This window comes from Microchirus variegatus (assembly GCF_963457635.1).
Source record: "Microchirus variegatus genome assembly, chromosome: 19".
Lineage (NCBI taxonomy): Eukaryota > Metazoa > Chordata > Actinopteri > Pleuronectiformes > Soleidae > Microchirus > Microchirus variegatus.
In genome coordinates, this window is record NC_139820.1 from 7189469 (window position 1) to 7215791 (window position 26323).

Consider the following 26323-nt stretch of genomic DNA (forward strand, 5'->3'; position numbering starts at 1 on the left):
AAAAGTTAAGGGGCAGGAAATGACATCAGCCACAGAGGCTACTTGGAGCTAACAGCAGTTAGCATTTGGAAAAGTGATCATTTGCAGGCTCTAGCAGGCACATTGCCGTCATATATAACATGTATCCACTGGACAGATAAATCCTCTGAGGCTGGAAGTCTGTGTAGAACTCTGTGCTGCACTGTGGAGCCAAGAATAGAACTTTTCACGGAAAAAAGTTGATTTGCATAATATGTCCCCTTTAAAAGAACCGTAGCGTGCTGTACAGAAGAATAATTACAAGACAGTAAATAAAAGCTCACACGAACCAATACAATTCATGTAAAAGACATAAAACATGGGTGATAAATAGCTACAATATTGTATATTGTGTTTAGGGACGTTTCTAAGTGACCCCAAACTTTTGAACGGTAGTGTAGTGTTTCTAGCCTTTGAACCAGCAATCTGGAGTTCTTTTTAAGTATTCAACAACAACAAAAAATGACAGTGTTTTGTTCCCTACTCCCGCCGAGATAACTATCTATTTATTACTGCTGTCTACATGAACACCAACTGGAATGATGATTGGCTTAAACATCCCTCTCATTTTACATTAATCACTTTTTATTTTCATCAGGCTTTTATTGTATGTTTTATCATTATTTGTACCCATTTAAATTCAGCTACTGAGGTCACATCTGCAACACAGCTGCTGTGGTTGTTTTTAATCTCAGTTTGGTTGATAAATAAGAAATACTTTGAGTGGGTCTCCTAGATTTCATCACACATGAATGCATGAGTTCCTGCTGCACACACACATGCACACAGACATACAGTTGTGGCTGTTTACTGTGACCTATATAGCCAGTCATTTGCAGCTCCTGTCTGTTAGGAATGCTCACACACACACTAATGTGAATTTACACCTCAATGACTTAAACACAAGGACAAAGAGATGGGGAAGAAAACTCACACACGAAAAGGTATAAGGGGAGGTAAAGAGGTATTAGGGAGTGAAGAGATGGTGTAGTGGTTAGCGCTGTTGCCTTTGCAGCAAAAGGTCAGAACCTGGTCGTCGCGATGGAGTTTTTGCATGTTCTCCCCATGTGTGCGTGGGTATTCTCCAGGTTTTCCGGTTTCCCCCCCCCCCACAGTCCAAAAACATGCAGATGTTAAGTGGAAACTCATGTAGGTGTGAATGTGAGAGTGAATGGGCGTCTGTCTCTATGTGGCCCTGTGATGGACTGGCTGGGATTGGCACCAGCATAATCCTCATGTGGAGGATAAAGCGATAGATGACGAATGAATGAATGGATGGATGGATGGATGAATGAGGAGAGCAGAAATCAATTTATGTAACTGAACACTGACAGAAAGAGGCAGGAAATCAAATGACTATGAGTTGCCTAATGGTGATTGTGCAGCATTTCTGCAGATATTAAAGCTGTCTGACACAGCTGTCGGACCTTTTCTGCTCGCCATGTTGGTCCTCATTGGTACATGACATGAGGAGGCATGGGTGTCCTTCTTGTTTCTTACAACATTGGATGATAAAATACAAAAATGAATAAATGATCTGCTGTCAGGTGGTGTATTACATTTATCCATCTTATCCCATCTGACATCGCAGGGCCACCATACAGAGATAAACAACCATTCACTCTCACATTCACACCTATGGTCAATTTAAGATCAGCTAAGATAAGATGTTCCTTTATGAGTGTTGAATGAATTTTTTTTTTTAAAGTGTTAGCAACTGTTGTCGCTAATCTTTCGAAAAAGTTTGAAGACCAGGAATAGCAGCTCTGAGTGATTATGGCCTTGACATCTGGCCACATGCTTTTGCGGCTCCATTTTTAATCTCACTTCACCAATTACCGAGCACCCAAACCAATGTTTTTAGATTGGCGCTATTAGTAGTCTCACACAAATCACCTCATCTGCTATCAGAAAGAGTGAGTGAGAAGTGAGAAGTGAGAAAAAGCCAAGGAGGGAAAAGTGGAAGTGAAAAGGAGAAAGTGAGAAGGAGAGAACAGCGTTACTGAACACAGTAGATTTAAGACAGCCATACTAATTATATTACTGTTATACTGTCTGTACATTCATTTTAATTATAACGTTGTAAAGTCTTCCCATATGTCATTGTGGTTTTCCTCATATAGTAACTACTGTAAACTCAGAAATTTGACAATGCTTTACACAGTCAAATACATAATATTCTTCCATTGTGAATTTGCATCTTAAATATACAGTATATACATTCCTACCACATTATTATTAATATAAATCTATCAATAAAGCAAGTTGTGTCTGTGTGTCTGTGACAGGCATATCTCGCTGACCGTTAGTCAGATCGCCCTAAGACTTTGCATATGGGTTGAGAATGGCCCGATGGTGTACATCCTTGATTTTTCAAATTTTTTGAAGAATTTAAATTTTTGCCGATTTATCACGCTATACCAGGCAGGCAGCGGCTCATCAGCAGCAGCTGCGCTGTCTGGAGCGGGGAAGTGGGAGTGAAGCGGCTGTCCTCACGGTGGGTGAGACATTTTCTCACACGGTTCACCGTAGAACATTGTGTTATACTGAAACGACGAAGTCGGTGTCCATTCTCCAATACACGAGCGCATATTTATTTTGCAATAGCATGCTACTATTTTTGTGGCTAACCTGGCGAACCTGTTCCCAAAGGTAAGCTAGCGAGGCTACGGTTAGCGTTAGCGTAGGGCTAACATAATACAAACACTGTGCAACCTCATTAGGCACAACGCAAATGTTTTCATTCTCAATTAGCATTAGCGTAGCTAGCTGTTGTGACTGTCAGCCACGCATATATAATATGTATTTCTCTGTGATTCATCCAAAATGCATTATATACATCAAAAGTATATACTTTGTGACTCATAGCAGTCGTTAGACGTCTCTGCCGCCCTACAGCTCATCATTATTACACGTAGAAAAGGTGCTACTTTGCTACCTGTATTGGAGGATGTTCACATAAACCCCAAAGCTGCTCATTAATGTCGTTAGTGAATGAAACCAACCGCAGCCTATATTACTGAGAAATGCTTTCAAAAACAGACCACTAAAACACGGCTTGATGCACACTGTGTCTGCTCCGCAGCACACACTTTCCCCAAAGTGATGTGATATTAACAGCAGGGCAGATATGCATGTAGCACCCTGTAACTCTGTTGGTCATAAGGGCAGAATTCTGCTTTTTTTTTTAGCATTTTGAGTTTTTTATATATATGGAAGATGAGGGTCATGTGGTGGTGTTTTTGTGTTAGCATCTGTATGTTTGTTTGTGTGTGCATGAGGAAAGTACCCTTAAATAGCTAGCAGTCTGATCCAGAACTGTCACGTAGCATTAGGTCTAACGGGAAAGAGATGTCTGCAGTAAGGCTCACACACACATACACACATATGTACATAGACTATTGAAGCCACGAGTAGAGGTACATAAACTCACATACAAATGCTCATACCAGAACATCAAACATGATTATTCTATAGAGGAAAGGTATTCAGCATACTGTATTACTAAATAAAGAGGGTTTCCACAGCAGGGAATCAACACAGCTCTACTGGCTAAGTCACACTTGTCTATTTCCATCGCTGCCAACCTGGAACGACAAAACACTTCATTAATTGATTAGCCTCATGCAAACGGTAAAAACAAACATCTTTGTGCATAATAAATCAGAAATCTACTTGTCTCAACTTAACATAGCTGTGCACAAGCGAGAAGGTCATTCTGCCGGAAACGGTGATTGTCCATTGGGGTTGTCGTAGACAGGCGATGGGTGGCAAGGACAGCAAGTCACAGCCGTGTCACATCAGTGCATCACTCTGCTGGATGGCCTGCAAGTGATCTAAACGTTGGCTTTTTGCTGAAGTGCAATCATTTCCCCTCTTTTAGTTTAGCAAATGTAGCAAACTGTATTTAATGATAAAATAAGGCAAAAATCTAAATAATAAGAGTACAATAATAAGATACTGGAAGGTGGTCAAGGTTCATCCTGCGGTAATTGCAAATGAGATGAGAGATATTGCGCTCCATAAATGTTAGTGTCAACAAAATCATTCAGATTAATTTGAGTTTGAGATATTTTTGCTGAAATACATTTTTCTATTTTTCTATTCAATTCTACAAGTAGCACTAAAGAGATTCCAAATGTTTGTCCATCAGAATCATCCATTCAAGGGGTATTTGATATTTCTCACATGATATCCTCCTCTCCCCTCCCCCTCCGTTTTCATCACCTCTATCTGTCTCCTGTCCTCTCTGTTCACTTTCTCATGACACAAACCGACATGGTGCTGCAGATCTTTCTTGCCACATTGACCTGATACGTCCACATGCCTTCCATGCTTAAATAATACACTTTTTTTTATTTTTTTTGTCAGCAATGTAGATTGCACTTGTCGTGTTACATAATGGTTTTGGGCACATCGCTGGGCGTATCGTAGAGCAGGATACCAGTGAAAGTGCATAGGTTGCGTTTGTTGTCCGCCCAGACCCAGGACCTGGCCTCCATGTGCACATCGACCTGGTCTCCCTTCTGAAGGAGCAGCACTACGCCGTTAGATCCGTTATCGGTGACGTCAGTGGCAGTAGCGTGTTCAGCTGTGCCCACAACAGCCTCACCATTCTTGTACAGCAATAAAAAGCCAGGGTTCCCACCGTTAGCATGAGAATAGAAGGTCAAGTGGTAAACTCCAGGGACTGGTGCTGTGAAGACTCCTGTCAAGGAAGTTTAAAGTATGAACTGAACTGAACCACTTTCGCAAGGAATTCAACATCTTGAGTCTTCTGATTTACCCACACAAGATATCTTTATTGTGCCAATAAAGATATTAATTAATAATATCTCATTCTTTCCAAATATATTTTTGCACAGATTCACATAACATAATAAAATGCTGTGTGATCATTTACCTCGATCAGCGTTTTGCAGTGCCCTCACTTCTGCATCGGCTTCTCCAAACTTATTTGACAGCTCCATCAGTCGGGCGTCCAGGTCTTTTTTTTGTTTGTTGAAAATGAGGTTATAAATACTGCATAACGTCAGCCATTCATTCAAATATAAATTCTAAGGTGAAGAAGATGAGCTGAGATGAATGAGAGGCATTTCTACTTCCCTGGTCATTAGTATTTCACTTATTTGTTCCACTCACCTCTACTTTCCTTCTGGAGTTGTTGCACTCGTTTGCTTTGGCCCTCCAAATCGCTGGCATTCAATCTGGCCTCCAGTTCTGCTTTGCGAGAACGAGAAGAAGATAATATAAACTAAAATAAACAAATAAGCTAAATTTAAATTCATGTGTGGCGCATACAAAAAAAAGGTGTTTAATATTTTGTATGTGCACATTACCTGTGAAATGCCACACAGTTTGTTGCACCTGCCTCCTCTGTTCCTCTATGTGCATCTCACTGACTCTCAGCCGGGCCTCATGCTCTGTTTTTTTATACAATGGAAACAAACATGCACCTAAAAATGACTGAAAAACCCATGGATGTGTACATTGTTTTTGTACATACATATACAGTATATAACAAAATAAGATATTGTGTCCAGATGTACTTGTGTAGCCTTGCTTCAGTGCATCCAACTGTTTCCATACTTCCAACAGGCTTTCAGCAACTTTCTGGTCTGGAAAGAAAATTGCAAAATAATGTAATGCTGTGCAAGTACATGTAAAACAATATGGAATCCCGCTTTGAGATTTTTGAAGGAAAAAAAAACAGCTGGACATTCAGGATGAAGCAGGCGATGTGTCATCCTTCATCACCCTCTTCACATACCCTGCGCTCTCTGAAGTTGCACCAGTTGCTCTTTGGTCTGTTGCAGCTCGTTTCTCTGATCATCCAGAAAAGCCATCACCTCCCTGAGCAGAGTAAAGCTGTCCGCCTCATCCCGACCATATGTGATACCGCTGAACCTGTGGCCAAGGGTGTTAGCCTCAGACAGGCCGCAGCCGAGCAGGAAGAGTAAAACAACCCTCATCCTTGTGGTCCGTCGAAGTGTGACCCCTGAGGGGGTCTGCGATGGCGATTTTGAAGCGTTAGGTGATCGTGTGAAAGGTTATGTAAGGTCTGTATGTTGTTGTATGGAGATGACCCTTTGAAGTTTATGAAACATGTCTGCCAGGGCCAAGGTTAGACGCATTCTGATAAGAGCTGAAAAGAAATTCCACACTGACAGCGTGTCATACATGCGTTGTAGTTGCAACCCAAAATTTCATACTTCATCTGGCACTGTCCATTAACCAGTCCGGCACTGTCAAGTCCAACTGCAAGACGTTAAATGTATGCTATATAAAGCTTTCTGCTTCTATAACTCTCAAGGTCACTGTGACATTTAGAGACGCACTAATAGACGTACAGGTTGGTGCACATGCTTGCCTGTGGGTACAAGGGTAAACACGTGGATGGACTGTGTATTCAGCTGCTTCCCTTCAACCCTGGGGATAGCAGAGTGTGTTTGTGTGTGTGTTACTAAGCTGAAAGAGTGTCCCTTTTGCCGGATTTGTGCAGCAGAGGTCAGATGTTTCTCAGGATAGGTCAATGCACTTTTTGACTGAACTGCTGTCACATTCCTAAAGTTGTGTGTGTGTTGTTATTGTATGTACATGTTCCATGTTCACTGTATGGGTATGGGCTATGACTGCATCAACTGCTCTTGGACAATGGATGTGTGGCTGATGGCACTACTTTTGGCCAATGTCTGAATTTTTTTATTCTACCACAACAAATTCAGTGATTGTGTTTGTTTGAAAGCGGACCTAGACCCGAAGTTCCAATTAACGCTGTTTTTTTGTGTGTATCTGCGTCATTACCTTGTTTACGAAGCCCTGAAGTTTCGAAACACTATGTTTTATTGTAATCTCGGGCTCAGCCAGATCTCTGAAAAAACCCGGTCCGGTTACAAAAACAGCAGTTCTCCAGAACAGCAGATCCTCCTGCTCCGGGCACATCCGGTTGCGTACATTGAACTGCAGAAGAAGAATAACGTCCGTTTTGGAGGTGTTTCATGAGCGACAGTGTCTTCTGACTCTGGGTCTGACTCCGGGTCAAAGTCATAAAAGAGACTGCCGCGTTGAGTCGTGAAGAAGCTATTTTTAAACACTGTTAAAACAATGTTTTGATATTGAGTAGCAGTGCATCCACTGTTCCAGAGGGGGGAGCTGTGCTTGTGAGAGCGGGTGTGCTGAATATGTCACTTCCGGGTACTGGCCAATCACAACACAGTTGGGAAGGCTCTAAGCTGGCTGGCCAATCACAACACACTCTGCCTTCTGGGGGTGAGATTTATGTCTGAAATATCGGGACTCAGCACAGCGTCAGAAAAGACAGATTTCACACTCATCTAAGTAGACCTCCATAACTAACATATATGTGCAACAGGAGGGGGGGGTGCTCTGCCTATCTCTGCCAACATAGGGCGATAGGCGGGGTACAACCTGGACAGTTCGCCAATCCATCGCAGGGCCACATATAGAGTTAAACAACCCTTCACTCACACTCTCACTACGGTCAATTTAGAGTGACCAATCTGCATGTTTTTGGATTGTGGGAGGAAGCTGGATGAACCAGAAACGCTGAAAGGCCCTTTATTCCAACCAGGGGGCTAACCACTGTGCCAACCGTGTGGACTTTCAGAAACATAATTATTTACATTTTTTAACATTCTCTTTTTCTCTTTTGTTACACAGATTATTGCATATCAGCCATACGGCCTCTCTGTAGACTGGTGGGCATATGGAGTGCTGCTCTACGAAATGCTTGCAGGACAGGTGAGTGGTGCACACGCATACACAGAGACATGTTTCCTTTCACTGTTCTCATTGAGGACACTAACAATATAATGCATTCACATGCATCACAAATAAAGGCCTAAACGTAACTTACTGTACTTTTGACTCTCGCCCTTAACTCTGAATCTTTTGTCAAAACAAGTCCGCGGATCATGGTTCATAAAAACACAGACAAGGTCTGTTCTGACACATATTCACTCTCTGATAGGAGGATATGAACAGAGGCGCAGCTTGTGAACAGGCAAGGCAGGCAACTGCTTAGGGCCCCGAGCCGATAGGGGGCCCTCGACATTTGGAGTCTGAGGGCTGTTTTTACTGAAATGCGCAGTGAGCAGCCGCCTCTCCGTCGCCCTTAAACAACAATGGGCGATTTGCAATGACATCTCAGTAGGAAACCTCCCTAAAGGGGCCCCACCTCTCTTTTTTACTCAGATTATATATGTTTTTTCAGTTATTTACAGTATTTTATTGTTCTATATATTTATATTGTTTTATAATGGGGGTTCTTTACAGTGTATTGTATTTTTTTATTTTTTACTAAGTTTATTTCGTTTTTTAAAAGCTATTTACAGTATTTTATTGTTCTTTACATTTCACATACTGTTTAATTACAAGGTTTTCCCATGTTATTTAATTCATTTTGAATACCAGTTTAAACAAATGTAAATACACATAGAAAGTACATCATGCTAAAGCTTGATTCTTCAGAATATAATGATTATATTAGATTACACTTTTCAATTCCAGTTAAATATGACAAACTACATCTAAGTCATGGGTGATGCCTTGACCTACTCTTTGTAGATGTTTTCTTTGTCTGTCCTTCTATCTAAAATATAGGGGGCATGATGCAGACTTGCTATTTCTATCTGAAGGGACCAGCTAAGTAGAAATGATGAACAATTCATTTTTCGACTGCCAAAACACCTACATTATGGTAACTGATGATAACTGATGATAATGTCCCGTGAGAAGGGGAGAGAAGCGAGGTCATCTATTCCATTTGCCCCGTGAGGCTTTAGATCTCACTAATTCTCCACTGTTGCTCGTTGTTTTGGTGCATTCAATTATTGCTCTTGATTTCGTATCCTTTCTCCTTCAGCCTCCGTTTGATGGCGAGGATGAAGATGAGTTGTTCCAGTCCATAATGGAGCACAACGTGTCGTACCCCAAATCCCTGTCAAAAGAAGCGGTTTCCATCTGCAAAGGAGTGAGTGAATTTTCTTCTCCATCCATGTTGAAATCGTTTGCAGTTATCCATCAGTCATATATTTAACATATATATATATATATATATTAGAGCTGCAACTAACGATTATTTTTGTTGTCGATTAATCTGTCGATTATTTTCTCGATTAATCGATGAATCGGTTGGTCCATAAAATGGCAGAAAATGTTAAAAAAAAAACATTGATCGGTGTTTGTCAAACCTGGAAATGACGATGTTCTTGAACGTCTTGTTTTGTCCACAAACCAAAATGATTCAGTTTTAATGATTTCTTTTATGTGGAGCAAAGACTAAGAAAATATTCAATATTCAATATTTAAGAAGCTGAAACGATCAGAAATCTTGTTTTAATCATGAAAAAAGCTTCAAACCAATTAATCGATTATCAAAATAGTTGGCGATTAATTTAGTAATCGATTAATAATCGATTCATCGATTAATCGTTTTAGCTCTATATACTGTATATGTATTATAGGTATTGTAAACTAGGTTTGTGCTGGAAGAAAAGGCACATGTGTTTGTATGTGTCCAACATGGATTTCATAAAAAGCAACTGTTGTATTTCTGTCCAGAGGCTTTTCAAGGTCAATGAGCTGTGAAATCATGTGCTTTGTCTCCCTGTCGTTTTTCTCAGCTTGTTTCTCTTTGTCATCGTCTTCTCTCGCTCTGCTTTATTCATCTTAGCCATGTACAGGCCATGTGCCTGTGTTTGTCTCCACTCTTGTTTTGGAATTACTCCAGCTCTTTTCACTTAATGGATACACAGTGCTTGTCAGTAGCCTGACCTACAAAAGAAGAATTGAAGAGGAGAGGGAAAGAAGAAGAAAACGAGGGAATAGTTGTTAGAGGGAGCTAGAACGAGGAGTCCAGTAAAAGAGTAAAATGGGCAGGTGATGTCCATCCATCCATTATGTATACCACTTACACTTTGAGGGTCACAGGGGGCGGGGGGTGGGGTGCTACAGCCAATAGGTGAAGAGGGCCAGGTCAACAACAGTTCACTCTAATTTACCCAATTAAGCCTTGTGCATGCTTGGCACGCGACCTCCAAGCATGCACAGAGGCGTTTATGTCTTATGATGATGTATTGTCCGTTGCAGTATTCGCCTCAACGGCAGGGGGGCGTACGACCAAAATATTCAGTGAATAAGCAGGAAGTCAAAGTGTGCTGCCTAGCAACAGAAGTAAACAAAAACTTTCCGCCATTGAATTTTAGGATATCGCTTACATTGGTCTGAAAATTGCTGTCCGTCTCTCGGTGTTTGTCCCACGTATTGGGACAGCCATCCCAGCTGCACCAGAATCACCGGGAGGGCTTTTCCCCCTGGGTCACCGCTCTTTCCATGGGCTCGTTTTTTTTTCCACGTCCTACGGCAAAAACCACGTCTTTTTTGTCCCGCGCCCGGCACACTTTGGCGACCATAAACCTAGCTTTACAGTTAATTTAGAGTCTCTCATTGCAGAGTACCTGGTGAAAACCCCACACAGAAATAAAGAGAACATGCACTCCATAAATGTTCAAATACAATCTGAGTGAGCCCTGTTTAGTAGTATCTCTTTAGGTCCACCTTAAATAAAAGTAAAACGAAACTTAAGGGACAGGAAATGACATCAGCCACAGAGGCTACTGGGAGCTAACAGCAGTTAGCATTTGGAAAAGTGATAATTTGCAGGCTCTAGCAGGCACATTGCTGTCATATATAACATGTATCCACTGGACAGATAAATCCTCTGAGGCTGGAAGTTTGTGTAGAACTCTGTGCTGCACTGTGGAGCCAAGAATAGAACTTTTCGCAGATTTCCAGTTTTTGGATACCGTTGCCCTCGTCAGCACTCTCGCGTGTTTTACGGACAAAGCGGAGCTCCGCGAGACAACAGTTCCAGGAATTTAGCGCATTGTGACGTCCCAGTGAGTGCGGAAGTCAACATAGCATGTTTTATCTCCTGTGGTTAGACCACTCAAATATGAACAAGTCATCTTTTTTACACTTTGGTATAGTAGGGCCCCCAGAGTCCCAAATATATGTATTAAAATGATTAAAAAGTTGATTTTGCATAATATGGGACCTTTAAATAACTACTATTTAATAGGTCTCAGGTGTAGATGCACAAATGTCACTCAAGGGTCATCCGTTTAAATTATATTTACAGGAGGGAAATAAAATAGAGGCAGAGTTCTGAGTGTAAATGTTGATGCCTTTGGTTTATCCATGAATTATTCAACTACATGAATGCGCCGAGGCAAAAGCATAAAAGGGTGAAAGTAAAATGCCTCGTCTCCTGTGCTGTTAATTACTACATACTGTACAAGTCCTCGTGGGGTTGTAATTATTTATTTTGTCCACAGAAAAGGCAGATATTAAACTATGTTATCTTTGCAGTGGATTATAATGTGTGTTTCGTAACTGTATGATGTACAGATTCACACAGCATTTGTCCTTGAGCAGACTCTGAGACGCCACGTGCCTCTTTCTGACTGTTGGTCTTTCCTCCCTCCTCTCCCCTCCTCTCCTCTCGTCCCATCAGGTCTGACAATTTTGCTTTTCTCAGCAGAAACAACACCGTGCACACCTAAAACTTTTCCTTGTCACTTCACGACACTGTGGAGTCACTGATATTCTAGTGCTAAGTGTCTGCAGACAGAGTGATCACGATCCATCACTCTGACGTGAAAGTAATTCAACCACGCACTCGCAAGTGTTTGATTGGCATGGTGGCAAGTCCAACACTTTTTTTTTTTTTAACTTTTAGGGCATTTCATGGTGTGAGGTGTGTCACTTAAATGGTGACAGCCTGTGTATTTGCAGCAGGATGATTTCTCACTGTCAGAAACGGTCCTGTGAACAGACACAGAGCTGCAAATGAGTTTCTCATCCTTGTCAACAACTGCGTCAAGTATTCTGCCAGCTGGATGCGCTCAGCCGTGACCCATCCTGTGACCTGTGTGTGAAAGAGCTTTCATCAAAGAGACTGGTCTTTCACTGGAGTTTCACATTATGAAGTTTCATAACTTAACATTAGAGTTTTTCAAGTTCAAGTTTCAAGTCCGCTTGGCTAAAAGAGTGCCTAGTTTTTTTAGTATTGGTGGAATCACTGAAACCACTGTGACTCAGACCGGTGATACCGTCCGTGGACTCTTTGATGTAACCAGTTTTTATTGTTTTTCTTACTCTGAGCAGCTGATGACCAAGCACCCGTCCAAGCGTCTGGGCTGTGGCAATGAAGGAGAGAGGGACGTCCGAGAACATGCCTTCTTCAGACGCATTGACTGGGAGCGTCTCCAGAACAGAGAGATTCAGCCGCCCTTCAAGCCCAAAGTGGTAAGTCCCGTGAAACATCATGCTCAGGGTGTAATTGCCACTACATGGTCTAATTACGAGTGACAGTTATTGTAACCACGGTGAAGATAATTGGTCGCCTGTCTTAAGTTTAGCCTTCATTAAATTAAGACTGCACTTCCGACACTATTACTGTGATGAAATACAAAGATGTTTTTTCGCAGCTATGCTTGATCAATATTTTTGCGACGTGTCGTCTTATCTTGTCTTTGTATAAGTAAAAACAAAGGACAATTGGCATCACCAAGGGTTTAGCTCTTTGTACTAAACCCCTCTGTGATTTAATGTCATGCATTTTGGACTGCATTTAGATGAAAACGCCCAACTATTGGCAACATCTTCTGCCACAAATGTACCTAACCTTCAGCCCTTCTTGCTGCACTCAGCCCATTTGACCCACTTTCATGCACAGAAGTATTGCCCTTGTAATTTCGAGTTGTTTCCTTTAAACACAACGCAATCTTAAATACAATCTAGAAGTAGAGACTTGTTTTCAAAAGGACAGTGAACTCATTTGTATATGGAAATCTTCCACACTTTACCAACTGTGGTATTGACTGATTTGTGTCACATGAGCATGCAGACACAAATACACACATTTAATGAAATAAGAGCAGATGGATTTATCACAACACTGTTTTCATATCTACTTGGATGGATTGCAATTGGTGTGTAGTCATTGAATGTGTTGTGTATGTGAAGGTATGGGCATTTTTTGCAGTTGTATGTATATATGTGACGAGTCTAGATAACAAATCAACTGATATCCTCCCCATTTAGGAGTGGCTCGATTGGATTGTTTGTCTGTAACACACGCAGGGTGGAAGCTGCTGCGACGTTGGCGCCGTCGCGTCGGGATTTTCTCAATATGTAGACAAAACGCAGCTGTGAGCGTAGGTTACACACAGCCTGCGTTATATGGGCCATAAGTAATCCCAAAGCCATTCAACTTAATGTATAATTAACGTAAAACATTCTTTAATTATGAATGTAAGTCACGTGCGCTAGTACCCTTGAGTTTACATCATCTAGAGTGCACACACACGACCCCCCCTGTTTGTGTATCGTAACATAATTATGTATAAATGTATACACCAAAAGTAGGTCATTCAGTGTTTTATACTCTAGTCCTTTCCTGTTTTCTCCTGTTCCTTTAATAAGGTGAATCCTGGTGTCTGTGGCCATGTAGTCTCCTGCTGTGTGTGTGTGTGTGTGTGTGTGTGTGTGTGTGTGCTGGGTATCCTAGAAGTGCTCTATGCTCTGTGAATACGTGTGTGACTACGTGCGTGTGTGGGAAGGCTGAAGAAAGGAAAAAGGTTAACAGAGACTGAGTAAAGCTGCATGCACACCTCATGTGTGTGTCTGCTGTCCATATTCACAGGAAAGGAAAAAGGAAAGGGTTGTGTGTGTTTTTTTCGGGTTCAGGTGTCTGGTTGTAGACTCGGATTGACTTCAATGATCAGTCATGTTCATCTCACTGTACCATGTAATATAGTGCTCTTTCTGAACCCATTACCACTAAATAGCTATCATCATACACCTCTCGCTCACTACCTCACCAGGTCTAACCCGGTCTCCCTTATCCACCCTCTTCCCTTCTCCCTGTGCATTCATCCCTGCTCTATCTCACTTAATTCGCCTGTGGCAGATGTGGAATTGCAATCGATGCGGTGTCTGCACCCAGCTGAGAGACTCGAAACCATCTGTATTTATTGGACTGGAGCTTCAGACAGCATGGAGGAAACGGTCTGTGTGGCCCAATGAGTGCCAGAGCAGGTTCACTTAGTGTGATACTGTTAAATTCGGTCTCCATGCAGCTGTCTACTACAGGCAACACAACAAGAACGTGATTAAATGCCACGTGCAGAACGCAGTGTTGGTAAGAAACCGGGGCTCATTTCTTGGTAGTGCAACACGCTCGATTCCCACACTTTTCACACCCACTTGTGGATGGTCGATGGAAAAGTAGGTCATATAGAAGGAGGCTGCTTATTGGTAGTGAATAAAGCAGGCATGGAAGCAGGGCAAGTGAGAGTAGGAGGACTTAGTCACCGAACACAAGACCTGTAAAAGTGTCCGTGGAAGAGATGTGCACGGCTGATGAAACACTGACACATGCACATATTCACATGCACACTCGAAGATGAAATGATGGCATGTGTTGTGACTCAGAGTAGCTGTAAGAAATTAAGACACGCAGTCTGTTGCGGCTTGACTGAGCAAGTCTGCTTGACTTGCTTGACTCAAGAGGAAGAAGTAGGACTATTTATCTGGTATGTATTTCAACATTCAACAATTTTTTTTCCATCCAATTTGCCATTAAAGTTATAGTTCCTTTCTTAACAGATGGCGAGTCAGAAAAATAGGGGTTAATGAAATAAATCCCAACCTAGCTGATTATGTAATTTGTAAAAGTGCAGTTCTTTGAAAAATAGCCAAAACACTAACACTGGTAATGTAAGGTCCTGATTTTATATCTTGAGCTTTCTCCATCACGGACAGACAAATGTACCGTGGCCCTGAGGTGCAAAATACAAACACAAATCAAAAACACAAAAACATTAACGCAAAACGGAAACACAAATCACACAACACAAAAGCAGAAAACACGAAAACATTAACTCACAACGCAAACGCAAAAGCAGAAAACACGAAAACATTGACTCACAACGCAAACACAAAAGCAGAAAACACGAAAACATTAACTCACAACACAAATGCAGCAAACACAAAAACATTAACTCACAACGCAAACACAAATCACACAACGCAAACACAAAAGCAGAAAACACGAAAACATTAACTCACAACACAAATGCAGAAAACACAAAAACATTAACTCACAACACAAATGCAGAAAACCCAAAAACATTAACTCACAACGCAAACACAAATCACACAACGCAAACACAAAAGCAGAAAACACAAACACATTAACTCACTTTAGCTCACTTGGTAGAGCTGCCGTTCCATGTCGAAGTGCACACTACAGTTCGAATCCCGCCCCAAGCAGAAAACACAAACACAAAAGCATTTAACACAACAACATTATCTCACAACGGAAACGCAAATCATAAAACGCAAACAAAAAAGCAAGACAACACAACGGAAATGCATGTCAAAACGGAAACGCAACTCAAAAAACAACAACGAAAAACACTGTTTCCCGCGATCGACCAGTGTCGTCGCTCATTGCACAGTCCGTGTTTTTAACCTCACGTGTTTGCGTTGTGAGTTAATGTTTTCGTGTTTTCTGCTTTTGTGTTTGTGTTGTGTGATTTGTGTTTGCGTAAAGAGTGCGAGAGTGACATAATTTTTGCACTCATTTATCATCCTGAGCCACTGAGCGTTCTTTTAATATGCTTGAGAACAGAGGCATGCGCGTCCATATGTGTGCAGAGAGAGATTAAAGACAACAGAAAGTAGGTCAAAAAACCCATGTAAGACACTATGTCACTGTGCGTGGCAGGATGCATCAGCAGCATAATGGCTTTGGTCTCAGCCCAAAAGGGTTGGCTGAATCACACAATGAGAATCTGGAGAGATAAAACGTGCTCACTTCTTTTTCCAAAGGGCAAGTTTATCGCCCTAAAATCACCCGCAGGGCAATGAAGATCATAGTTCATTGCCTAATTGTATCTTTTTGTTCGCGTTGAGCGTTTATTTATTTCGTGGGTACAGCGTTCTTGACTGTTCAGTGTTCTTTATTTGCAGTGTAATACTCTCTCAAAGAACACAAAGTTCCATGAGTAAGTGAACTCAACCACCCACTCCCACAAAACTCAAGTCTGGCATCGTTGCTGTTCATTGCAGCTCCACACAGATAGTTGAGCAGCCAAGGCATTGTCTTACAAATGCTCTGCTTACACACTGGTAGGAATATGACTTGTAAGCAGAGGCCTGATATAATATAGTATACTATAGTATATCATTTCTGCCGCTCTCTTTCAATCTGTAATTGTAGGCAGCCTATGTATGTACCAGAATATTTTGCACTATGAGCCAACTGCAGCAATTGTACCTGAATATTATTGGTACTGTTACTTATATTTCTGCATAAATAGCCTTGATCGGCCGTTGCACCTTAATGTTGTTTATATTGTTAGCTCTAATTTTGTAAGAGCCAATTGTGACTGTTCTCCCCGAATGTTGGTGGTACAGTAACTGTAACGCAATTGTATTGTACATGAATGTTGCAAATGGATAATTTCCCGAATTTAAATAATTCATTAAAATTATTCCTTAAGAGGTTTCCAAATATTTTCAACTGATCCTTGTTCAGGGCAATGCTGACTATTATTATAGAAAATTTCAAGTAATTCCAAGATACTTTTAGGTTGGTTTTTATTGTTTTTTTTAATAAAGTCAGCTCACTGTCAAAGTGCATCAGGGCAAATGGATCATTTCCTGAATTTCAAAAATTCATTAAAATTATTACTTAAGAGGTTTGCAAATATTTTCAACGGATCCTTGTTCAGGACGATGCTGACTTTCTATCATCTTCTATCTATTTGTATCCTTTAACTGTACATGCAACACAAAATAGTAGTACAGGGGTTGACCGGCCCACTGATATAGGACCATATAAGGTTCTTTGGCTTGTCCTCACAGGAGAATCCTTTTTGGCTCCAGGTAGAAACTTTTTATAAAGGTTCCACCTGGAACCCTTTTGGAGGGTTCCACCAAGAACCCTTTTAAAACCCTTTATTCAGGAAATGGGTTTTAAAACGATTCTTATTAGAACCGTTAGTGTTACCAAGAACCCTGGAAAAACCCTTTCTTCGGGTAAGGGTTTTTCAGAAGCAAATGGTTCCAGGTAGAACCTCAGGCCTTGTAGAAGGACCGTTTTGGAACCCTTATTTCTAAGCGTGTAAGAGGAATGCCGAGGCGTATCAAAAAGCACTTTAGTGTTTCTGTGCCCTGTGTCCAGTCATTTTTATTTTATTTTATTTTATTGTGGAATATTTACAGAACCAGCTGATGCACAGCGTTACATTGACAAGTCCTTGTATGTTATTATTGAGCACATAACAGGATTTAGCGCATTTAATTAATTATTTATTTAGTCAATTTAGTCAAAGGCATGTAAAACATAGCTGCACATGACAGAAAACTAAAAAAATATCATTATAAAATAATACAAATTTTGACTAATACAAGTACACTAGTCCAAAAAATATATCTACAGAACATTAGTCTCACCATTTTAAACATTTTTTTTAATGCATGAATGTTGCATAATTTATTATAACTTTAACAGTGTCGTGCTGACAATTGTCAAGCAACAAAAACAAACAAAAAAAAAAAAATAGTTCACTCGAGCAACAGATCTTTTAGTGATAGATGGAAGAAGACAAGTAGACAGAGAGAGACATAGCAGTTGGATGCTGGCAATTACCCTTCAGGTATCTGCTTTGTTGGAGAGTGCAGTCGGGGACAGCACACACACACACACACACTCACACACACACTACCAGACACTCTGCCTTGAAGTGTGTATCCTGCCTTCTATCCACTGTGACAGGCCTTATAGTGGTTTGGAGCGATTGACACCTGTCAGTTGCAACAAAAGAAGATTTTACAAAAACAAACAAAACTTAAGAAACAACATGTAATGCTCCTCACCAGTTTTGACAAACTGAGACTGAAACAGAAGCGCACACACATTGACACTGGCGTACATGCAAACAAATACCGTCAAGTAAATAAAGAAGAGAACACATAATGATTGAAGTGCATTACTTGTCATGATAATACAACTTGACAAGAAAACACACTATTTATTTAAGTGTAAGTGTAATAAATTGCTCACTGTCAAAACCAGAAACTCCAATATTTTCCTCTCTTCCTGAAGAAGCCTTTAAGCAATGTATTCTTTTCAGAATGACTCACATCTCTGATGTAACATTTGGTGAAATGTTGCGTTTGCAGTCACAACAATCCTGAGTCTAACGCACGTACGTTTATTGCTGTGACAACAATTTCCAAAAGTGTTACGGTTGTCGTCATTCTTTCTGTCTAAGCCCTGCATTTAAGGTCAGTGGAATTTGGTTTCCCACTCAGTTATTATCACAGCATGAATGCTTAAAAGTTGACAAAAGTTGAAAACATTAATTTTAAGAAAAAAAAGACAAAGGTTGAAACATAATTTTTTTTTTTTTTTTTTTTAAATAAAATGGACAAACATTTAAATATTGAATTTTTTTCGGAAAAAAATGACAAAAGTTGAAACATTAATTATTTTTTTTTAAAGGACAAAAGTTGAAACATTCTTTAAAATTTTTCTAAATATTATTATTTATTTTTTTTAAGTCAAAAGTTTTAAAAAAAAATTGGGGGGGAAAAATTGACAAAAGTTGAAACACTAATTTAAAACAAAGAAGAGAAAAGTTTTTTTATTCAATAATAACCAAAGTTTATATATTATTTATTTATTTTCAAACTCAAAAGTTGAAAAATTAAATTTTGGGGAAAACAGTATTATTATTTTTTTAATTGACAAAAGTTGAAACATCAAATGTTTTGAAAAAAATCGACAAAAGTTGAAACATAAATTTCCAATGAAGCAAAAAGTTGAAACATTAATTTTTTGAAAATAAATTGACAAAAAAATTTGGGGAAAAAAAGACAAAAATTGAAACATTAAATTATTAAGGAAAAAAATTGACAAAATTCATTATTAGGCTTCTGCAGAGCTGACGATGTCTTTGAATCAGGTGTTTTTGGAATCTAAAACACGGCAGGGCAGTGTTCCCTGACGACCAGGATCTAGATGAGCCTATTGCTATGTTCTATCTCTTTCACTGGTTTTACGAGGGATTTTAAAACTTCTGTACTATTAATTCTGCCGTTTGGAATTGGCCCGATACATCGCGTCATTCCCAGATGGGAGGCAACAGCGTTGATGACAGAACCGATCTGGCTGCATCTGAGACACACAGAAGGACAGGAGAAGAAAAAAAAAGAGACAAACCGAGCAACATGTGCGGTGATAACAACAGAAATAATAATCCATCCGTCCGTCTTCCTCGGGTGCCGTGCCAATCTGACAGCTGACATAGGGCGATTGACGGGGTACACGCTGGTACAGGCTGCCGGTCCATCACAGAAATAATAATAATGATCGTCACAATTTAAACTTCAATTTAGTGCATTAAATTTTATGTAGTTACACATTTTCAGTCGGGAGGAATATCTATGCAGAGGCTAAATGAGATGCACGCCCACGTCCCCCCCCCCGAACGAGACCTTTGCTTCTTTGCTGATCCGTTTTCCGAAGTGCTAATTTGTCCACCGCGTGACGCGACGTCTTTGATTTAATTTGATTTTGCAGAAACACGTTTGATGTCCCCTGTTTAAACGCTGAATCGCTCGCCTCCCTCTTCGCAACGCGATAATTAAACCTCGCGTGACCTCGTTCTCTTTGATGCCGAATGATTTCATGATTTTTCTTACGCGTGTCTTTGACAGTTGAATGCAAACGAATGCAAACACATAAATACACTGTCACATTTGTAATAAGAAGGCCAGGTTACACTAGGTTTTTGTCATTTATTCCACAGTCAATCCACAGCTGTGACGGTGTGGATTCAGTGGTCAGAATTGTCCTTTGTGATTGAGGTGAATGTGATGTAGAGCACGTAATCTGATGTTGTTCTTTGGTTTTGGGTAAAACAGTGGGGAAAAGTGTGCGTGTGGATCAGGTGTGAGATGTTCGCCGTGTTTATAGGCCAAAGCACGGCCTCGTTCGAGTGAGTGGACAGGACAAACCCTGTGTGATATTATGTGATGAAAATGACCTCGTCTACAGCTGATTCTGATGAATGCAATAGCAGGTCCTGTCTTCTTAGAACAGGGGTTCTCAAAGTTTTGATACCCGAGGGCCAATTTTAGGAACCCAAACATTGGACTCAGGGCCGCCAAAGAAAAAAACCAGAAAATAAACCCAGAAAGAAATCCCATTTGTAATAATTTTAATGACCAGATTGCAGTTCTACACTTTAGCGTTGAGTAACACTTTAAGCGTTAATATAATAACGCTTTATATATCGTTTTTTATAATTTACTGGGTAATTACCCAGTATTTTGGCCATTGTTCTTATCTTCTAATTACAGGTTAATACCAAGTAACACATTTCTGTTACCATATATTTACTGGGTAAATAGCTAGTAATTGGGGGCTGTAGCTACCTGCTTATTACCAGCTTATAACCCAATAATACACTAAAATTCACCATATAGAAACCAGGTAAATACTTTGTTTACACTTATTGGTCTGTATCCAGTAATGTCCAATAAACATTTAACAAGCTTAGAAGCTCCTGGATTAAAACTATCAACTGTAATTAATTGTGGGGCCGCCAGAAATGTTCCTGCGGGGCCGCCATTGGCCCGCGAGCCGCACTTTGAGAACCAATGTCTTAGAATCACAACGTGCTGGCCTTAACACAAGCAAGTGTGCAAACTCAATGCCAGTGCTCCCCATTTTCATCAGTTGGCATTCATGCACTCACTCCCTATCATGTGACACTAAACCTCCCCTTCTTCTTCTTCTTCTTCTTTTTTTTTTCTTGTTGTCTTCTCTTCCCTCCAGTGTGGCAAAGCCGCGGAGAACTTCGACAAGTTCTTCACGCGCACTCAGCCGCAGCTCACGCCACCGGACGAGCTGGTCATCGCCAACATCGACCAGGCCGAGTTTTCAGGGTTCTCGTTCATCAACCCGCAGTTTGTTCACCCGTCGCTCGGCAACAGCGTATGAGACGGATCGGGGATAAAGCCCTCCCCCCACGAGGAACGCCCCTGCTCACTGCCCGACCCACTTAAGCCAACTGTACATCTAACATCTGACCACAACTTGATCAATAATGTGTCGGTTCTATTCATTTAGGACATGCATATTTGTTCTGCACAATATCTTTACTTGATCAGATTACATAGATTAGATTGTTTTTCTTGCCACAGGAAGAAATACTTCCCTTTAGTTTAATAATGAGCATGTACTGTAGACTATGTTGTCCTTTTTTTTTTTTTTTTTTTTTTTTTAACATGACGGTTATATTGAAGTTAAATGAGAGAGAAGGTTGTCAGGCTTCCTTTGTTGAAACTAGTATACGTACGGTTAATTTAAGACATTAACGTCAAAGATCTAGTTGGTAGGTTTCAGTTTTACAGTTTGTTTCTGTTTGGAGAATCATGACAACATCCATTATTTCTGTATGATGACTGCAAAAAAAGTCAGATATAATGCAGTGTAGATGCTATATAGCCAAATATGAAGGACAGGTGATGCAGGAGTTAAAGCAGAACCTCGTGTTTTTTTAACGTTTCCCGTATCGTGTTTACAGTTTACTTCCCCTTTAATTTCCTGGTGATGGTGTAATATTCTGCCTGAGGGCAAATTGATTCGAGGGGGTCTCAAATTAAAAAGTTTGCGTAGCAAATCAACAACAACAACAACAAAGAAAAGTCATGTATGTAAGTAATGTGCAGCCTGTAAAAATGCAAATATCTGACACACATCGAAACTTCAATTAACTTAGCTCCTGTAAATGTATTTTACCAGATTTAGAACGTAATGATCCACACAAGGATCTATCTAGCCCTCTCTAAGCTGCAGGTTCCTTACTTACCTTGTCCAGGACTTTGTGGACACACAAAGCAACAGTGACTAGTTTTGTACGTGGGCAGTGGCACAATATATATATATAATAATATATACCCTTAAAAGAAAAGAAAAAGAAAAAAATCTACCCCGAAAAGTTTACAGTCTCCCGTGTTTTAACTCTCGTCTCCCACTCTGCCCGTTACAGAGCCTCCCTTTGTCATTAATGTCTTAAAAGGAACAGAGCAAGACATTGTAATAAACTTTTAATATGTTATTATCGGTGATATCATTGTGTATTAACCATGTTTTATTGCATACAGTATCATACCCTCATATACAGAAGTTTCAAATACTGACATTTATTTTTCTCCGTAGAACAAACTCATGCATCGTTAGGATAATCGTTATTAGCCAAAATATGACCTTTACTTTTATTGTGTTCTTTACTGTTTCAGCATCATCTTTACTTTCCTCTTTTTTTTCCGTGACGTAATTAGTTCAGATTAATATTCTAATGTGTCAGTGTCCGACTCATTTGTAAATAATCCTTAAACAGTTATTTTAAAAAAGAGTATAAAAAGTGACAGTTTTTACACCAACACCTGAATGTGCTTTTATTACATGAATTAGAGCCACCAATATTTCTATGTATAAAACAAACTAGAAATATAACCAGGTACAGATTTTTTAGCCAATTTGTAAAACATTTGTTCTACTTGTGTTGCCAGATTAAGCTCCACCACCCCCCCTTTAAAAAAAACAAACTATAATAATATTGAATGATTTGTGTGTTAATTCAGTGCACGTCTGGCTGTTGACTGTTCTTCCGTATCTGCATGCTGTCAGTAGGTGTCATTCATGCACGTGATACGCTAAAATGCTGCATGCTGCAGAGTATGAAACCCCAAAGAATTACAAAAGCGCGCAAAAAAAGCAACGCTCCCACTCTGAGTCATCGGGCGTGTTTGTTTTCGTTCCTTTTTTTGGGGGGGGGGAAAAGGTAAATGGTCATGATTAATCTTCTGTTGATTATACTGGGTTCCAAAGTCTAGGAGTTAAATCACCATGTATCGGTATTCCCCCCCCCCCCCCTCCCCCCTTAGCCTGTGTGTGAAAGTGAAGAGTGCACAACAACAAAAACTGATCGCAGGGACTGAAGGAAGTGGATTAAACTTTTTTTTTTTTTAAATTTTAGATATAAGTTTAAACAATTACTCGTTCTTCTTTATCTTATCATTCAGTTTTATTTGGACTCAGAGGCACTGCTTATTGGCCAGTGGGACCACTCGCTCTCTAGTGTCTCATGAATGAAGTTTGTTATATTTTAAATGTCGTGTTGTTGTTGTTGTCGCGTTAAATGTTGCCATTTATTATTATCATTATTATTATTATTATTATGATTATTATTATTTTTGGCTGTTGTCAGTTTCCGTCAGTGTTGTTGTTGTTTTTAGTCCTCCGGCTCCCGCTTTGTGTAATTCAGGAATGTTTTAAAATGCTTTATTACATTAGAGAACTCATATCCAACTGATGAAGATACTATATTTTCCTTTCCGTGTTTTTCTAAAACTCTCCTGTCGTATATATATATATATATATATAACCTTTTTGCATGTGCCAAACCTGGAAAAAATGCCAGATCCCAATAATAGCAGCGTTGCACTAGCTGTAGACATGTGGATGACTCTGTACAGGCTTAGACCTGCCTAAAGCCACACCTGATGTACACTCATTTAGCCCATGTAACACACTGTATACAGCGCTAGCATGACACCACGAGTATACCGGAGCGGTGTCGGAAACAATTTAATATGCCAGTCAGTTTGATATTCTACTCATCGTACGTACGCAAGACTTTATTATAAACTGCCTGTTTGAATTTGTAAATCTGAAAATCATTTCAACCTGTGGAGGATTTGATTGAATTGCCACAGAGAAAAAATTATTCCGCGAGCATTACTCTACTCTAGTCGGCAACAGTCCGTCCCTCGTCTGCGCTTAAAGGGATAGTTCGGAAATTTTGGACATAAGACCTATTTTCCAACTCAGCCGGTGTGACGGAGACGTCTGGAGACGTTTTCAAGAAATTTCATTCAGTTCTTATAGTCGCCGAGTACTCTGGTGCTATGGCTAGCTCAAGTCAATGGTACCTGCTAGCATGGCATTAGAAACACTCATACCGACTCCACAGTGCACCCGAGGCAAATCAGTTGTAACGGCAGACTATCGATGTACGTATCTGTGTTGATAGAATAATATTTGAAACAAAACTAACCTCACATCGCATGAATTTTTGAGGGACTACTTTCTCATCTCAGCTATCTATCCAGCTAGATACTTTGCTAGCTAAGAGGATAGATAGTCAGCTAGCTAGCTAGATACTTTGCTAGCTAACAGGATAGATAGATAGATAGATAGATAGATAGATAGATAGATAGATAGATAGATAGATAGATAGATAGATAGATAGATAGATAGATAGATAGATAGATAGATAGATAGTCAGTTAGCTACATACTTTGCTAGCTAAAAGGATAGATAGTCAGCTAGCTAGCTACATACTTTGCTAGCTAACAGGATAGATAGATAGATAGATAGATAGATAGATAGATAGATAGATAGATAGATAGATAGATAGATAGATAGATAGATAGATAGATAGATACTTTGCTAGCTAAAAGGATAGATAGATAGATAGATAGATAGATAGATAGATAGATAGATAGATAGATAGATAGATAGATAGATAGATAGATAGATAGATAGATAGATAGATAGATAGATAGATAGATAGATAGTCAGCTAGCTACATACTTTGCTAGCGTCTCCAGACGTCTCCATCACACCAGCTGAGTTGGAAAATACGTCTTATGTCCAAAATTCCGAACTATCCCTTTAACCTCTGTGTTTGCTGACTTAGTCGTCTTAAATCCATCCCTTCCACAGAATCTTACTTCTTTCTTCTTGGGAAAGAAGAAAATCAAGTCACAGTCAGTGAGGGTATATAAAAAGGATTGATACTCAACCCCATGTGTGCCTTTCCTATGTCATCCTAAGTCTTCTCCATTTGGACTCCACTCCCCTTACCATTGTTGATCGACTCGCTTTTAAATCCTCTCGGTGTTTCAGCTCATCACACAGTCCTCGTGAATGAATGTAAATAAAAGAATCTTTTAAAAGGAAAAATCACTATATCTGCACACTATCTTCACACGTGGTCCATCACCTGGTCAGTAAAATTTGACGTGTTTTCAATGTACATTTTGTCAGCTCACACAATAACCTCGTCCGTTAGAATGACGGAATGATGTCGGTTAGTTAATACGCGTGTCGACAGTATCGGAGGAGGTATGATGTTCAGGTGGTGAAGGAATAACAGACGTGATGTATGAGGTTAAGAGAAACAAACGAGATATTCACGAGGGGCTTTTTGTTTTTGAAGGACAAATAATACTGTACCTCATTGACCATCCTTCCCCTCTTTGTCTCGTGTACATCTTCGTTCCTCCTTCCTCGGTGCCTGGGCCAAGTCAATCCTCATCGACGGTGTCCTCGTCCTTTCACCTTTTCAAATCTAGTCGGGATGGAAGTTGACATTTCTGAAGCAATTCACTCCGCACGTTTTTTTGGCATCAGTTTCACCCAATGCACAAATGTTCCAGTGTCATACCTGGCACACTTATGTTTTTTTTTTTGGTTTACAGTTGAATGCAGGTGAAGTAAAGGTTCATCGATATCATTTTAAAGGTTGGGGGGGGGGGGGGTATTCTCTGGTTCACTTTCGGTGAATCCTCCGTCTTTGTAGCAAATTCATTACCATCCCCTCGAGTGCTGTGAAATGAGATAGTTGAAGTGAGCTGCCGTCTCTGTGGTTGGACAGAGAGCACAGGATCAGCGATGTGCAGGAACGCCTTATCTCTGAACCCATACATTAACATGCGTCTGTAAACGCTCCTCCCTTTTTTAAAATTCATAATCTCAGCCTTCCCCCCGTCGTCTTTGAGCGTCAATGGTTTACAGTAGATGCCGACATAGACTGTAGAAGAAGGAATATACTGTATTTTGCAGATGTTGAATGTTTGTTTTTTTCGTCCCTCGTCAACCTGAAAACCTTTCGAAAAACTTGCTCTGTAACTGATTGTCACATTTGTACCTAATGTATGATAATGCTAATAAAAAAAAAAAAAGGTAAAATGAGGTGTGCGCCTGGAGACTTTTTTTGCCAGACGAATGGGTGGGTGGATGCTAGATATAGATACAGGGGAAAATAGGACCTTTTTTGAAAAAGGGTCCTATATTCCCCTGTTACATACAAAGTGGGGTACATAGGACCTTTTTTTGGGGGAAATACAG

The 26323-nt window shown here is 40.1% G+C and overlaps 1 protein-coding gene across 2 annotated transcripts in view; it reads left to right on the plus strand.

Moving 5' to 3' along the window:
• prkcaa (protein kinase C, alpha, a) overlaps positions 1-24322 on the plus strand; it is a 129391-nt gene extending 105069 nt beyond the window's left edge. For both annotated transcript variants that reach the window (XM_083906522.1, XM_083906523.1), the window contains 4 exons: positions 7699-7779; positions 8903-9010; positions 12208-12348; positions 20960-24322. In XM_083906522.1, coding sequence (XP_083762648.1) covers positions 7699-7779; positions 8903-9010; positions 12208-12348; positions 20960-21124 — 495 coding nt within the window. In that variant the 3' untranslated portion in view covers positions 21125-24322. The remainder of the gene's footprint in view (positions 1-7698; positions 7780-8902; positions 9011-12207; positions 12349-20959) is intronic.
• The last annotated feature ends 2001 nt before the right edge of the window (positions 24323-26323 follow it).